General features: G+C 34.9%; 1 protein-coding gene across 1 annotated transcript; it reads right to left on the bottom strand.

Annotated features, from left to right (window-relative positions):
- Positions 1-3,572: 3,572 nt before the first annotated feature.
- On the bottom strand, positions 3,573-4,317 carry LOC113343496 (ubiquitin carboxyl-terminal hydrolase 12-like). Its single transcript, XM_026587657.1, has 3 exons — positions 4,193-4,317; positions 3,955-4,103; positions 3,573-3,853 (listed from the first exon to the last, which is right to left on the bottom strand). Exons 1-3 carry the CDS (start codon positions 4,315-4,317, stop codon positions 3,573-3,575), a joined length of 555 nt encoding a protein of 184 aa, XP_026443442.1.
- Between the last annotated feature and the right edge of the window lie 13,945 nt (positions 4,318-18,262).

The raw sequence follows: 18,262 nt of genomic DNA, 5'->3' as shown, positions 1-18,262 counted from the left end.
CTATATAGCAGAAGAAAAAAAGCGCTTGGAGCAGACGGCTGTGTTGTACACCTATGTGGCGTTTGTAACGTATTTGGTGTAAACCAAGTGTAAGTATGGAATTAGCTGTAAATACTCATATAAGTATCGTGTACTCATGTTTTTGCCAACGGTGTTTCTAAAGGCCAGTTAAATACAGGATATAAACGAAGTGTAATTCAAATTTTAATGCTCACGACTAATAGAATCCCGCCACTTGTCCTCCCCAGAATTGCTATAGTTCAAAGATTTTATCTCATTTAATTTGTGGGGATGTCATACTCACCGTGTGACGTGGGGCTCATCCGACTTAGTGTTTTAAATGAGGGGAGATACCCCTATAGCTTAATAACGACTCAATTAATGGAATATGAACATGAACATATTTGGCGAAGATGATGCGTAGGGTTGACCTAGTAATATGGGGTTAGGCGACTCTGATGCACGAACATGCCATCCAAAGCACTGGATAGGATTCAAGGATCTGATGCGCATTTCGATAAAGATATTTGGAGGCGAAATCAGGGAGGAACTCAGAACTAAACCTAGGTAGGGATATTTATGCATTCTAAACATGAGGGCCGAAGGCCGTCCTCATTTTTTTGGTAGTAAAAAATATGATTAAGATGTTGATATGTTCAATAACTGTACTGGTTGAAAGTTATATTAAACAAAGGGTTAATCAAGAGTTTGAACATTTGCTTGTAAGTTTAAGCACTATATTATGATAACTCTTGTATAAAAGATCAATATCAGTCTACTACTTGCTATTTGGCTAAAGCAACGATACGTTACATCTCCGCTGTCACGGTGGGAGGGCCCACCGAAGAAAAACGAAAAATCTTTATGCGTGATGGTGTTATAATGCTAAATTTGTTATGCATCTTCTGTGGTAGTTTGCATTAATTTACTCCATGTGTTATGTATTTTTTGTGGTGGTTTGCATCAATTTCTCCATGTATTATGCGTCCTTTGTGGTGCTTTGCATAATGTCTATGCATTAAATTTTAAGAATCATCATCGATTTTTTCGCAAAAACACTGAATTTTATATTGTTGTTTGTACTCATTACTTAGATTTATTAAAATCCTTTCCAATGATATAAAATTTGTGAAATTCCAAGGCACTGTTATTTTTCGATATGTTATATTAAAGTTTGGTTACCAATTGTACCCCTGAAAAATAGGATGTATAAGGAGTTATGATAATTAGACTAAAAGGGAATGACACTTTAGGTTTTTCATGTTCCAAAAACTACCACCAAATTTCCAATCTTTTTATCAAATTGAACATTTGTGCTAGTTTATATTTTACAAAAAAAAGGCCATAAAAGGGACTCCCTCCCTACGAGCCCTTCGGACCCTCTGGTCGGTCGGTCCAATTATTTTTGCTCTTGGCCGAATAATATGGGCTCTCACCTATTTACCCAGTGGGCTAATCATAAAAAGTAGCTAACTGCATGTACTAAAAAAAATCTACCAAATTAAGGATGGTCTATAACCCAGGTTAGCCCCTTGTTAGGCCCGTCCCTCGGCGAAATTATAGTCTTGGGTTGAGATTTTAAGAAGATATTACAGATGACTCCCTAAAAAACCAGGATCGAAATTTTCAAGATATTTCAGAATCTTCCGCGTTGATGATAATATGCGAATAACTTCCGGAGTTTATCCCAACAAACGAAAAAGAAAATTTCGGTAAATAAGTAGTACTTGATCTTGGAAATGGAGGTATTCCGCCAATTGCACTTACTATATGAAAGACCAAACTTGGATCAGAATACCCGATGAGTACCTGATCGTTCCAGATAAGGATTGCGTGAAACAAATCGTATCCATCATATAATCAACCATGCTCGACAGATATGGAGATAGAAAGTAATTAAGTGAATGATGTATATATTAACACCAACCAACAATTAGTTGGATGAAATTAATTAATAACTACATTGTTTCGACATTCCTAAGAGAAACACGTCCTTTGTTGAGTTCAGACAGCTTCACCCCGTTGACACGATCCATTCGACTTCAAGATTTTCAGGAATTGGAGTTCCATTTATGCTACTGTATAATATGAATGAGAGCATAGGTCTTTGTAACGGAATACGGTTAATTGTAGAACGTATTGGTAAAAGAGCTATTGAAGCACATATCATAACAGGGAATTGCATCGGGTTACATGTGTACATTACAAGGATGATATTTCTCCTACTGGCGCAAATTAACCTTTTGTATTAAGAAGATGACAATTCCCTGTAAAAGTATGTTTTGCTATGGCAATCAACAAGAGCAAGGGTCAAACCCAACAGCATGAGGGCATCTATTTTCCAACACCACTTTTTACTTACTACGGACAGTTATATATGGCAGTGTCTAGAATGGCATCAAGAAAAGGTTTGAAAATTATGATAAAGCAAAGTGATAAACAACCAATAGGTTTCACACATAATATTGTGTATAAAGAGGTCTGTAATAATTTGCACCCAGGAAACATCAATTATAATAGACAATTTCACTAGGCAGAATTTATAATATTAGCTAATATGGAGTTCTATCTAATCCAGGTGTCATACAAGTTGCAGACACTCCAATTCGAATGACAGTTTCAGTAACTACAAAATCTAATGTTTTCGATGTTTTAGAAATTCCATTACCAGATGCAATTTCATAAATTCCAACGGAAACCCCAGCAAGGAAGAATCATGACCAATATAAAGTAGCTGAATTCCACAATAATAATGCCTTGGATGATGACAGCGACCCAACAAGAATTTTCCATGTACATCCAACTTCTGGTGGGTGTTCCACCAACGAATTTTATTTGATGCAGATAAAGAACCCGCCGTGAATTATTCCAAAATAAAAGATAACTACAACTGCGACCAATCTATTTATGGTGTCTGGGTGCGTTAAGTTATATATGGTTGGTAATTATTATTGGCTGAGTTTTGGTTGGATGATATGTAATGTTTAACACTGGAATCTATGTATTATGTAATTTTATTATATGATTTCAGAAACAATAATGTATTTGTCAACAGATGAATAATCCCTTTAGTTTCTATGTAAACTGATTAATTATTACCTATACCGAAAAAGAGGAAAAAAAATACTTAGGGAAAAAACTAAATCTCCTGATTGAATGATTGAACACATATCTTATGCATCTTACTCCTTAATTGGTTGCAACTTTTTTCCCAATATGGTGATTATATTATGTTTCCCAACTATATTTTTCATATGCATTTTTAATAACGCCCGTTGAGAATACTACGTCTACCGACCCAATTGTAAGCGCCTGTGTAGACACCCTCGAACCAGCCGGTGCGTATGCACCGGATTAGATGCTTGTACATAGAATAGAAGAAGAATAAGAAAAACAAATGGAGATGAGAAACAGAAGAAAATTATCTTCTAGAAAGATGAAAGATTTACTTTGGCAAGTGGAAAAGAAAAGTTAGTACTGTGTCTTTTAATTTGTCTCTAGACCAGAATATAACGTGGAAGAAAGCACACCAACTCACTAGACCAGGTCACCCAACCACCTCAGCATGCGGGTTAGTGGCGAGCAAGTAGCGATGCGCCTAGCGCCATCGAACACATAAACAAGAGAGCCATAGCATTAATAGCAAAATCAAAATTCTCATCCTTTTCAACCTTGTCTGGGCTGCTCTTCTTATCTTTTAACTCGTCTTTCGCCGTACAAGTTATCTCAACTGTTATGACACAAGTATCATCCACGAGATATCCATTGTCAGGGTCATGAAGCTCACTAAGAAGCATGAACTTTTTCCATCCCCAGCCTTTAGAACACTCAACATGGAATTCTTTTGTTAATTCTGCACCATCCAAAGATATAAGTTAACAAATTGCGATTAATTAACTTTTTTATTTTTAAGAATATACAATTAATGGTAGTGTAAGGTAATCAAGATTTTACCTTTTTTCACTTTGTTTTTGGGATCAGTTTGACTAGTAACTGTAAAACTATACTTTGTGTCCACCGATTCTGTCAAGTCGATAGGGCAAAGGAACAATGATAATTGATCATACACTCTGCGGTTTCCCTTCGGATAGATATGTGCTTTCCTATAATTTATTAAAACTTGAGGGTTTAGTTGATCAAAACAAAAATAAAGAAACTAATTTAAGTATATCGTGTAGAACCAGGTACGAACCACTCGAAATCACCAACGGAGAAAACATCAGAAAGAGTTCCACCTGGAGCGTTCAACTTTGAGAAGTTTTCGATCCTCCAATTGAATTTACAAGACGAAGAAAAATCTGCAATTTTAGTTGCCATATTTTAGTAAAAGGGGCGAAGGACTAGCTTTTTTTTTCTTTGAAAACAGTACATAATTTGGGTATTTATAAGAAGCTTGGTCTATAAACCTTCCCTTAATAAAATTAGGATTCCTCACCTTGTAGCTCTTTAACCTAATGAAGGAAAAAACCAAGAATTAGGATATTTATAGAAACTAGATTTTGTGCCCGTGTAGGCACCGGGCGAACCGAAACCATCTACCATCATATTTTTACTTGCAACCATATATTTGGTTTGGTGTGATTTGTCTTCGCCTCGTCCCGTCGTGCATTCTTATTTGGTGTAGGTCGGCTTCGTCTCGCCCCGTCCCAATGAATGGTTGGCTCGGCTTCGCCTCGCCCCGATGCATGTTTGGCTCAGCTTCGCCTGGCCCCGTTGTGATGCATTCTTAGGATTTTTGATTTGGTGTGATTTGTCGTCGCCTCGTTCCGTCGTGCGTTTTTATTTGGTGTTGCTCGGCTTCGTCTTGCCTCGTCCCAATGGAAGCTTTGCTCGGCTTCTCCTCACCCCGCCCCGATGCATGTTTGGCTAGGCTTTGCCTCGCCCCTTCCTGATGCATTCTTTGGATTTTTGATTTGGTGTCTCTCGGCTTCTCCTCGCCACATCCCGATGCGTACTTAGGATTTTTGATTTAGTTTAGCTCGGCTTCGCCTCTCCCCGTCCCGATGCATTTTTTGTTTGTGCCCATGCATTTTAATATGAGGAATTCTAATATTTACCCTAGGTCCCTTTGTTTGTCTCTATTTTTTACCACGATATAAATCTAACTCTGCCGAATATAGTTCTTCCAAAAATAAGTTTATTACTAAGACATAATCTTATGTGAGACATCTGATATGATTCAAACCCGACAGACTGGAATGTTCGCATGTTACTCTGGACAGTGGATTTGTGACGTTGCACATCCTACTCTATTTCTTATTATAGTTCTTCTTAGAACTTCCTATCATATTTATTTATTTAGGATTTCCTTTCCTAGTTCTAGTGTGTTTCGTAGTTTGGTTGATTTCTTTTTCACTCCTAATTATATTTCAGAATCCTTGAAGGCATAGGCATAGTAGATATACAATTCTAGAACCAATATTGTTATTTGATTAATATCAAGCTTATCTTTTATTTTTATCTTTATTTTATCATTACTTTTGTGAATCTATTGATGTCACACTAGTTTTATCTTTGATCCAAAAATCATACGCTTCTGCTACGTCAAGTGGTATCAGAGCGAAGGTTGACATTCTCTATTATTGAGTTTCTTGGCTTTGTTTCTATCCACGATTAAGACCCTCCATTGAATGCCTTAATTTCTTCGTCATGGAAAAGGAAATTCATACTACTTTTAATGTAGATGGAATGATCACTGACTTTATTCTTGATCCATCAAGTCCGAAAAACTATATATCTATTGGAGCAGAAAGTTACTTCAGGGAAAGGAATTGTGGTGAATTGGATTTATTTGGCGGTTTTCTTGATTTAAGCTTCCGAATTGCACTTTTTCTTATTGCGAACTATCTTATATGAATAATTGTCATGTGTTATTGAGCGAACCATGGCTATCGATTTTAGGCGCTGTGTGTAATCAAAGTATGCATAGTTTTGATATTCTTCATGGTAATAAATTGCTTCGTTTAATGGGATTACATAAACAAACACCACTACAACATAGCATTGAGAAAAAAGAGTCAGATTTTTGGAAAGAATTCCATGAGATTATTGCTGGTTCTAAAGATAAGCTTTTGGAAGACATCAGAATAACATTCGATGAGATTATCTCACAAGAAGAAGAAGAAAATAACGACAATGAAGAAAGTTCTAGTGTTGTTTAAATCGAGCACCCACAATCATCTGATTTTTCTGTTCCAATCACTTCTGCTTTTATCCCTAAGAATGTGCATATTCAAGAAAAACCCGATAACGACGTCAAGAATCTACCTCAATATTCTGAGATTTTTGATGTTTCTAATACTCCCATCGATCTTGATATGCCAATTCCAAGCTTCAATTACCTCAGCTGTTATGTGAAATTTCTGAATTTTCCTGCTTATTGGCCTAAACAATTCAAGTCATAGAAGGAGTCAAAGTACATCCTTCATTGGGATGGATACTCGCAGTACTTACTAGATTTGAAGGTGAGCCCTTCAAAAGATGGCGGGCATGTTCCTTCCTATAAATCACTTGAACTGATTCCAAAGCAATAGTCTATCTCCATACGAATTTCGTAGGATACCATAGTTGACGACCTAGAGCTGTACAAGAGAAAAGAGAATTCTGGTTTTCTGTGCTCAGTACTTGGGATTTCTAAGGATGGTGACCTTATCAGTTATGAAGTGTATTGGATTGGCACAACTAATAAGTCTCAAATAGCCGATGATAATGGTTTCACTGATCATACTCCTCCGACAAGGGATTTTGGTGTTCTGAAGAAGCATGTTTCCGCTTATTCGTGCTTCTCGAAAGTTTTAACTATCTACCTGAGTAAGGATTCAATATTTGCTGGTAATATTAACAAGCTTATACAAGTAAAACCCCTCTCAGCTGGATACTTGCACTTGGTTACTGATTCAAAATCTAGTTTTTATTTTAACTCTTCAAACTGGACGAATGGTTATGAAGTTTCATCTAAGACGTTTAAAATTTCAAAAAGTATGCTAGGAAGTTTATCCTAGTCTTCAGGGTGTTCTCAGCCAATATTTTGATATCCCACGAAAGCCTCCGTGGCTTGTGCCGTGTAAACTTTAAGGAAAAGAAAAAAAGAGAGGATACAACTACTAAGTCTAATCCATTCTCGGTGGCTGCAATCTTGGGAAAATTCTTGTGTCAAAAAGAAAAGCAAAGGCCTGTTGTGACGACTGCACTGATTAACCTGTTAGTTAAGTGTAATGCAAATCTTCCGATAGTTGTCGCCTCAATCGCAGGTGCTTCAGTTGGTGTTTGTTATCACCTCAAAAGAAATGAAGATTCCACTGTGTCTTGTTGTCTCTCAAGGACTCGCGTCTTTCAGCAACTTACAACTGTGAAAACTCTAGATGAATCTGAAGTTAAGGTTAAAAATGAATATATTGTCACGGAATCGCAATCGACATTGAACTTAACTGGATATTCTGCACTAAGTCCTATGCTTAGGGTTCTTCTGAATTCTGGTTTGAAATCTTGTTGTGTCTTTATACCCATCATGGAACTCTTGGTCAAATTAACTTTCAACCCTGTCTTATCTTTAAATCTCTCTAAAACCACTAAGAGTTTCCGAACCTCTTCTGCCTTTGAATCTAACAAAACAATTGTATCATCGGCAAATTGAAGATGCCAAATTTCCATAATGAGAAAGCCAAATATTGAGTCTCACCCCTTTTTTGTACTCGGTATCACTCTTGGTTTCTTTTCGTTTTTGCGTGCTTTCATATATCATGGTAGAAGGCCCCTCGTACTCCTTGTTCTCCTAAGTTCATTCGATCTCATTGTAACCTCTAAAGAGTCTCTTTCCTTCTCTTCCACACATAAATAGTTTTTTCTTGGAGCAAACCTGCCTTTTTTATCCTCACCAGTAATCCAACCAATTATGCCTTCTATAGGAATATCTCTCTGCTCAAAACAACTGACTATGCAATGACCCTAGCTGGACCATTGTCAGTAATCAATTTCGAAGAATTTGTACCCAAAGGCACAATTGTTTCTCATCTGGTGTCAACATATCACTATACTCTTCACTTTCTTATGTACCATTCTCGGTAGAAGACGAAAATGACAACTCTTCGTCTGTCATAACTCCATGGACACTCCTAGATTTGATGCTCACGACCACGTTGTGCATATCGTAAACCTTGGCTTTCCAGGGTCGAACCATTTCCGTTTTCTCCTACCTTCTCCATGTTAATTGTGGGAAGAGCATTGCTTCAGTCACATCAATCCCAGGCCTAAAGATTTTGGTTTTAGTCATCGCTGCTATTTCCTCTTGAACTTCTGTTTCTGTAGATTAGGATAATGAAATATGGGAACTATTGGCTGCAATCCCGAGCATTGTCGCTAGTTACAGATAAATCTTACAAAAAAATGGCAAGAACCCACTGATACTCCCTGACCTGGGAGTTGGAAATATCTTCACTTTCTTCATGAATTTCCTTCCAAAGTCTCCGCCATAGAGAGAATATATATCAGTGCTTGCGATTCAACATAGTCCTAATTAAGTGACATGTAAATCAAAAAAGTTAAAATCAACACCCAATGCATAAAATGCTTTATAACGTACAATGAAATTTATAACAATAATGAAAATGCAAGAAACTCATAAATTGTAGATCAGAGTTAAATAAGTCACAAGTGATCCATGTTTTTCGTGTGTATTTTAATCCAACTTCCTAAACAACATTTTATCGTTAATCCCCATGTAACAACACCATGAATTCAAAGGAAAAAGTCTAACCGTGCAACATAACAAACATGCAAACAGACCTATGAAAAGAACATCCGGAAAAAAATGATACACAACAAACACACAAAATAATCATCAGATCCATGAGACTCTGACTTGGGAGGCCTAGGCTCACGGTGCTTTCGTTTCTATTTCGAGTCCAAAACCTAAACTCATGTCTTTGCCTCACTCCAAATGTAACATGTCCGTCCACTGCCTTGGCAAAATAAAATATTGTATATGACAGTTTGAATAAATAGGGTAAAAATAAAATTCACCATACCTCTTGTTGCTTACTCGTCCTTGACCACTGCCTTGGCAAAGCTGCATATGAATAAAGCAACCTCAATGAAGTATATAGATGAAGTTATTTACAGCAAAACATCGAACCTAAACAGCCCCCAGATTTGTTGTTGTTAACTGCCATCTTCATACCCCTCAACATGAACCTATTCCGCCATCTTCAATGGCACTTCCTCTGATTTCAAGTAATTTATGTGTTCTCAAGAAGAAATTGTAAACCACTTAGATATTGGTAGAAAAGTTCAAATCCAAAGGTGTACATGAGAATATACACACCTTCCCAACTTTAAGACATATATAAAATCCCACGCTTTTCACCGAAAATGGAATTAACATTGTGATTGAAATCCTGGAAGATGCAATGTCATTATAGAGTAGTGTAGAACTATAAACCAATTCAGTATAATTTCAATTAAAATGCTGTAATAGATTTGATTTTTTGAATAAAAAAAAAAACAAACAAACAGAAACAAACCAAAATTAAATATTAGAAAAGAAAGAAAAGAGAATACGGTTAGGGATTATCATTTACATAAATACTTCTGAATTGAACCCTACATATTGGGCTTAAAGCAAGCTTCACGTATTCTTCTCTCAAATAGCAGAAATAAAATCAAACCTTAGAAAGTATACAAAGCCATTTTTAATTGAACCAAATTGCTGTTGAGCTTCAAACCCTAAAAATCAAACTTAAAAACCCATTACTGAAACCTAATTGAATTAAAAAAAAAAAAAAAAGCAAAAACACTACGGACAAACCTTAGAAAGTCTGTGATTTGGAGCCCCAAATTTCAGATTGTATTACTAATTTTAGGACTAATCAAATGATAGAAAAACCATAACTCAAAAGAATTAGATAATCAATTCAGAAGTAGGACTATATGAAACAGAAAACACATAGAAACTAAATTATCAATTAAAAAATGGATACCTTAAGAAGTCGTTTGAAACTCTCATTGAAACTCGTCTGAAATCGTTTCATACCATCATATGGTTTTCTTAGTTCAGAAGAAGAAGAAGATTATGGTTCTGAAAAGAGAAAAGAAGTAGAAGGATCAAGGAGACACTTGACCGTTTTTTTTTAGAGTTTTTCTGCTAGAGGGGTAACAAAATCAATACAAAAAAGAAGTACATCAATGGAGAATAAGAAGACGTAAATGGAAATACATAGAATACCCGACAAATGACCAAAACACAGTAACACGTAACAGAGACAAAATATTGACCGTAGAAACAGACGGTGCCATTTTCCTTCTGCAGAGTTTTGGTAGGGTTTCTCAGTGTACAAAAAGGTTAAATCGTTGTTGATTCAACCAGGGTGGTGCTTGAGGAAGTCAATTTCAGTTTTATAGCTCATGAGAATTTATCATTTTTTCTATGGAATTTTTTATAGATGATGAAAATTTATAACTATTCTTCACGGTTACCATTCAAAAATTCAAAAAACAAACAATATTATCCTGATATGATGAGGATGTTCGTTTTCAAATGGTAGTGATTTTCTGTCGGACTTTACGAACATGATTGCACAATAGCTTATCCATTTATTTGCGTGGACTTATATGGATTCATTTTCTTGTATGTATGCAGAAAAATAACTTTGGCATTTTTTTGATTACAATGGCAAGGCTAGCATTCGCCTCCATGAATGGTAGCTAGGGTTAGAAAGAAGGACAGAAGGGTAGGGAACTAGGTTTTAATTTGAGCACATGAAATTTCATGTTGCTAGAAAGGGTAATCTCGTTGAAATGTATTAAATCGGTCCTCATTAGTGAGCTAGCCAAGGTTTTTGTTCTCCTCGAATCTATTTTTGCTCTTCCTTTAATAAAAATCATGCACTACAATCTGACGATGGTTTATGGGTCTTGGGACATTTGAATGTGCATGAAACTCCCATTTGTTTGTGAACAATTAGGGGCGGTGTGGGGTACTAATTTTAAATACCGGTCACAACCATAGTTTAATTGAATTAACTTTTGGGGACTACTCATAAATGGGGGACTACTAAGTGATAAAATGTCCATCCTATAATTATAAGGGGTGTCCTAAAATGTTGAAATGACTAACCTATCCTTAATCTTTATATATATAACCACCTCCTCCCATCAACACCACCTATATGTATATAACCACCTCCTCCCATCACCACCACCTAACACCACCACCCATCTTGAACCACCACCGCAGCCACCTTCTATATATAGCTTAATTTAAATCATTAACAAAACAAAATCAAAATCAAAATTATAACAAACCCGTTACTTTTCATTCGTTCTTAGTTGAAAAAATGAGAAGTAATCATCAAAATTATAACATACCCATTATTTTCAATTCGTTATTTGTGGAACAAATTGATTAGGAATCATCAAAACCCATTGAAAATAGCATTTACATTAGATATTTTGGTTAGGAGAATTTTGTTTCTAACCATAGAACTGGTAACCGAACTTCCAAAATAAGAACAGTTGGGTGTTCTCGCAACTCTTAGGCCAATATCTGTTTACTGAACTTACAAATAAGAACAGTTCGGCATGCTCACAAAAAAATTTCTCGTAACCGAACTATATTTTTCCTTTGAAATAATGAGTTCGGTTTTGTCGATAATTTCACTGGGTAACCGAACCGTTGAAATAATTTGTTCGGTGTGCTCGCAAAAAAAGTTCTCGAAACCGAACTCTATTTTTTCCTTTGAAAGAATGAGTTCGGTTTTGCCGATAATTTCACTGGGTAATCGAACTGTTGAAATAGTTTGTTCGGTATGCTCGCAAAAAAATTTCTCTTAACCGAACTCCATTTTTCCTTGTAAACAACGAGGTTGTTCAGGTGAAGAAAAATGGCTACATCGAAATATGATGTTGGGGCCATAAAATCTGAACAACACTTGTTTACAAATATATTTGGGCCTTACCGAACTCTGTATTTATATTTTCTTTGTGAAAGTTCGGCCATGAAACTGAAGAACTCGACAAAACCGAACTCAATATTTATATTGATATCGACTAAACCGAACTATGCAGTGTAAACTCTATAAAAATAGTTCGGTTACATGTTCTGGGGATTGCATAACCGAACTCTAGAAAACCACCATTAACATGTATTTCGGTTACCTGCGTGTGCTAAATTTAGTAACCGAACTACACATTAAGAACAGTTCGGTTACCTCGCAAGCTAAATTTCGTTACTGAACTAGGTTGACGTAACCGAAGTTTTTCCAGAAATTTTGAGTTTGGCCAAATTTTTGCACAATTCAACCATGAATCACTTAAATCATAATTACTAAACTCAAAAAAATATTTTTTGGGTTCACCCATCTTCTTCTTCATATTTTTCTTTCTTCTTCTTCTTATCTCTCAATAATAATGTTATAACAAAACAATCCCACTAATATAACTCACTAATCACTTACTAATCATTACACTAACACTAGTCATTTATCACACTAATTAAGTTTGTCATCAAGGATAAAGTAGATATTTAAAAGTAAAGTAAGTTTGTCCCAAAATTTCGTTCTTTTAATTGTAGTCTATAGTGAACATGAACTATGGACTAGTCTCTCGAAAAAACAAGAGAGGCACTCCGAACCAAAAACACAAAAAAAATATGGAATGCTATAATTTAAGTGGCCTACTTTATCATATTGTACAAAGTCATTAACACTACGATAACTCCTCGTGCATTTTCGTCGAAGTTACACATTTATTGTTGATCCGAAAATTATTAAGTGGTATTCTTGCTGGAAAAAAAAGATTTAATTTATTCTCAGTTTCAAAAAAAGTATACCTAGCTCTGTTTTCACTCACGCAAAGCAATTGTTTCCTTTTTTGCTTTTGTGGAGTCGTCGACCTTTTTCTTATTATTTTACTTTTGATCCGAGAATGGTTTATATCCCGCGGGCGGGTTGTCTCCTGGAAAAAACAGTGAAAGTGTGGAGATCAAACCTATACTAAACCCATTCCCTACTAAACCACTGTACCAGAGGGACCACTCACACACGGTTCATATCGTGGGATCCAATTCACGGTGACTTTCGCTTTTGATCAGGATCTTGCAACATCATGGGTTCATTGGAAATTGTGAAAAAAAAGTTTAAAAGGATAGATTTTAATGAAAGAGCAGAATATTTGGGAGACTGATTTATCATTTACAATTGCATTTGGTCTTTTATGTTTTTTCATGAAAAACAATCTCTAAATGACTGATTAGTCTAATTTGGTGTTACCTGTGGAGGACGTTGATGCTTTTTTAAGAAAAGAAGAGTGTTAATTGGTATTAGTGATCTTACACCTTCAGCGTAGAAAAAATATTGCTCCACAATTTCCACTATCACTCCTCTCAACTCACCTGCAGTACCTTCTACTTTTGAGAATTCTCAGACCGTGGTTGATCCAAGTAAGTCATTAATAGCCTGATGTTTCTCATTCAAAATTTAAATCGTTAAGCATATGTAGTATCTACAGTTTACACGTAGTTTTATACATTCATGGATTGACATGTATACACGTAGTTTTATACATTTTAGTTTCCCTCTATCTTTAACAAAATTATGTTTTATTTGGTTTCTTCTGTGAACGGATGACGAAAAATTATCCCTTGAACCGCGTAAAAGTAAAAAGGCCAATCCTCTAATAAAATGGAAGTCATTCTTCAAACTTTAGTTCTCATTTATTAATATAATGGAGTTGAAATTGCATCATTTTTGTCTTATCGGCTACCTTTCCTTAATTTATGATTCCACGAGAGGAGTTTAAAAATGTTACCAATATATGGTAAAATAAACCGCAAAATTAGAGAATTTATGTTCTATGTATCTAATCCTAATTAACTTGCTACTAATTTCCTTTGGCTAATGCTAACCACAGTACTATAGTATATGTATTATTTTTTGGTTACTCACAACTTCCTTTGAATATAGTTTTAGTGTTCCCTATAAACACGAATAACATTAACTATGGTATTTTGATGTGAACTTTTTAACCAATTCTCTAATAACAATGCTAACCGTAAAAGTCAGTGAACCACAAAAAGGTTGAGCACCGCCATAAGCTCAATATTTCCAAGGCTCTTTATGGGGCTTTAGGTATAGTGTTTTTGTTGTTCCGCTGCCTTTTTTTTTATGTGCTTCGACTGTCTTCATGTGAAGATTTGAGTACAAGACCAAGAAGAGATAGTAAATGCACTATTTTGTTGATTTACAAAAAGCTATGCATCATAGGATTGAAATGTACGTGGAAAGCCTAGTGTTAGTATGTGCAAGACTAACGTAACCTTTGTTGCAATAGATGTACCTTCAAATGTAACTAGATATATTTTTCGACGATTCAAGTGTAAAATCGTCAATCCATTTGGTTAGTGAGTTCTTTCACTTCATTCCTTTGTAATTTTTTGTGAAACATGATATAGCCGTCACATTTTTCACTTTGTTCCTCTTTTTGCACCACTCAATTTTTCAAAGTCTTCCCTGCTCCAACTTCTTTTCGACCGATCTCAAAATTTGAACTTCCAACTTAGTTTCTGTCCATGTTATAATGAAGTTCTTTAGGACGTAAAAGTGTGTTGTGTAATTTGTGCTTTGTTGTAATTAATTTTGAATTTCCATTATTTCATATATAATTTTAGGTATCTTCTATAGTGAATAGACTATGGGGTAACGTATTTTTGAAAAGGAATATAAAAGTAAACTTGAGCACTATTTATTGTTAAATTAGAAATTTTTACGTTAAATAAGCACGACAAGAAGACGATACAATGACCCCGAAGCTAATCCTTATGAATTAGCAAGGAGAAATGATCAACCATTAGTAGCTCCCAACGATAATTACAATTGTTTGTAGGAAATAAATTAACCTGGGTTATTAAGTCCCTTCATTCATTCTCACCATTTCATTATGTTTCTTTTTTCTTATCACTTTGTTGTATGGTGAATACGATTGGCAACCTGAAGCAAAGCATCAAGATCTGTATACAAGACAATTTACCAAAACTAAATTAAATTAAAGTATTTTATATTTCATTTTTATGGATGCACAAACATGTATTTTTCTTTTTTTGGAATTCGAAAAAAATTTAAGAAGTTTTGGTAGACGTACCTTTGAGAACTATCAGATTTGATGACCATTAAACATTTTAACCATCACCTATATACCTTTGTGAAGACAATTGCTACTCGAATTGACCAAAAATTTAAACACCTACGATATCAAGATGTATCAGATTGTCCTAATTGAATAACCCATGTTTTCAAGTTGAAAAAAGATGTTGATGAAATAAAAAAGATATTCTTTGGGTAAAATAGTTGTATTTCATGTATGTACAAGATTGAAGTTTAAAAATGTTTATCAATAACTTTTTCCTTTTTAGTTCTTGAATAATTACGAAATAAATCTGAATGGTTGAACAAATTCACCGATTTATTTGTGCTAATCTTTAGATGAGAAAATGACTCAGTTCTTTTTCAAACACGAAGAAATGTGTGGTTTGGGTAAATAGGGTTGTAGGAACTGAAATTCCATGTATGGGAACTGGGCTAAAGCAATAGGATACCTAGATATGTATATTACTGGTTTTTAATGTACTTTCATAAAATACATATACCAAACTAAAAACTATGTGTTGAATACCAAAGACTACGCTTCATATGACACTAACCAGAGGTTGAGCCGGGGCCTTAAAGTCCCGGTGATACCTAGTGTAAGAGAAATACTTGACAGTAAAACATACTTATGAAATTGTAACAAAATTGTTCTTTTTCAAACTACATTTACTTATGAAATCGACTTTCACTTTCTAAACAATCCATTAAGTACAAAATTCTCGCCTATTTCTAGATACATTTCCATATAGGATTCAGAGAGTAATCCACATGTGTTCTCTCGCACATGAGCGTTTGCCTCAATCAGATGAACCTCTATCTTTTTCATTACATCTCTGAGTATCTTTCACTTTTTCTTTCCCAGCACGTAAAGGCTGCCCATGTTCTAGTAATTCGGTCTTAGCATTCTGCATCCCACCCATCCCTTTTTTCACAGTCTCAAATCTTTCTCGAAGCCATCCGATGTTAAATTCAAGTTTCTTGGCATTTTTAATCTTTTCTTCCCAGTTAGGAATCGTTTCAGAAGACAAATCCACATAACGGCATTGATACATATCTATGATAGAAGTCATCAAGTCCTTAACCACCATAACAAGAATAGGATATGACGAGATTGGCAAAACTTCTGTGGATGGACAATAGTCTCACATCGTTATAATCCGCTTAATTAACTTAAAATGTGATATAGAAGGGCCTCTCCACTCATTTCCAATTGGTTTTGAGTTGGATGCCCGTACTTTAACATGGTATCAGAGCTAAGCCCTAGACCCAGACCCAGACCTGCGTACGTCTTAGGCCGAGTTACTGTCCGAAGTGTTTAACCGATTTTGTCACTTGTACGAAGGGCCGCTCCACTCATTTCCAATTGATTTTGAGTTGGATGCCCATACTTTAACAGAATATGTCCATATTTCAACCATATTTGCTTGTAAATAGGTGCTTGATTTTTCAAAATGCTGAAACCACCAACATCTTCACATTCTTTGTCATCGCATGCAAGAACGAACTTTGTTGTCATGTCTTCCTTCACCAAAGGGTTCTCCTGCACCAGGATATTCTCCTGATTCTGAACTACTATCTTCATTTTATTTATTTTTTGACTGTTTCACATTTTCCGTCTTTACAATCTCGTTTAATCACCATAAACTTTTTCTCATCATGCAACATTTTTAGTGCTTCCACTAGTACAAAGAATTCCTTTAGCCACAGTTTATTACCGTGACCAAAGATCCATGGTCATGGTATTTCATTTTTGAAAACCGTGACCAAAGCCTCAAAAAAAATCGTGGGCTCTTCCTAAAAGATATTTGTAGATTTTGCCGCTAATCTGAAAGTTCAAATTTCATATTCTATTAAAATTAACAGCCACGAAATGTAAAGGGGCTAACTCTTATTTTAGTCAGCAGCGAGAGTTTCATTGACCGGCCAATGGGAGGGGAGGTTTTTACAACTCTCGACGTGGTGTTAGAGATGTGATTGGGTGTTTAGATTGTTGATAGAAAATAACTAAATTTAACAATCGCATCAAGTGTCTAAATTGTAATCGTCATTTAAGTGTGTAAATCTTATAACCCAAAACAAATTAGTTGATCGATTTGTACGGTCTTTTATATAACCCAACTATAGCGTTAATGCATGAAAATATATCATTCTAAATTGTAACATAACCCAAAACACATTAGATGATTGATCTGGACCATTCTTTATGTGTCCATACTATAAATAATCGTCGATGTAGGAAAACATCATTGTTATTAGGTGATTATCACACAAAGTCCAAAGAAACCTTTAAAATTCTTGATATGTAAAGGAAGTTCTTGTATTATTTTGGGGTAACATCAATTCATATAGGACAAATAAATATTGATAGAACCCCACAGTTCAATAGTTGGTATCACCCCATTAATAGTAGTATCCCTTTTAAAATTAATCTTCTGCAGCCAATTTCAAAAATCATTCAGAAGCTGGAGATATGAGGACTACTTTTTGGTCAATGAAACAAAATGGTTTTCACTAGAATATTCTTAAAATGTTTGGATTGAAAAGTACTCATTGAGTTCTTTGGGGACGATTTTATTTTCTTGAAGCATTTTTTGGGGACCATGATTTTTTTGGGAATCATGGTTTTATTTTGAGTAAAGACATTAGAAGTAAATCTAGGTCACCGCATATCTATATATTTATTTAATGCCTAAACTATCCTCATATTTAATTTTAGGTTATGATTAGTGGTTAGTATGATTAATAATAATTAGTTACTTTATTACAAAAAATTAGTTAATGATTAGTATGATTAATTACTCTATTACAAAAAATTATTTAATGATTAGTAATGATTAGTAATGATTAGTTACCAGTAAGAAGTTCGGTAACAAAAAATTAAAAAAATTTCTTGCGATCAAACTAAACTATATAGTTGGGTTACAAAAAAAATTTAAGACTTTTTACATCAAACTGAACTTAAAGTTTGGTTTCCCAAATTTATTATCAAGAACGAACTTAATGATTAGTAATGATTAGCTACCAGTAAGAAGTTCGGTTACAAAAAATTAAAAAAAAATTCTTGCGATCAAACCGAACTATGTAGTTCCGTTACAAAAGAAATTTAAGACTTTTTACATCAAAGTTCG

The sequence above is a fragment of the Papaver somniferum genome, unplaced genomic scaffold (genome assembly GCF_003573695.1).
Source record: "Papaver somniferum cultivar HN1 unplaced genomic scaffold, ASM357369v1 unplaced-scaffold_6, whole genome shotgun sequence".
In the NCBI taxonomy this organism is placed as follows: domain Eukaryota; kingdom Viridiplantae; phylum Streptophyta; class Magnoliopsida; order Ranunculales; family Papaveraceae; genus Papaver; species Papaver somniferum.
The sequence above is the reverse complement of the archived record's forward strand: the minus strand, read 5'-3'. Positions and strand labels throughout refer to the sequence as shown.

Bases quoted from the DNA above. Each gene is read 5' to 3' on its own strand.
- LOC113343496 (XM_026587657.1), bottom strand. From the start codon at position 4,317: ATGGCAACTAAAATTGCAGATTTTTCTTCGTCTTGTAAATTCAATTGG. The intron at 4,104-4,192 runs GTTCGTACCTGG...AATAAATTATAG, and splicing joins TCCGTTGGTGATTTCGAGTG to GAAAGCACATATCTATCCGA. The intron at 3,854-3,954 runs GTAAAATCTTGA...TGGATGGTGCAG, and splicing joins CAAAAACAAAGTGAAAAAAG to AATTAACAAAAGAATTCCAT.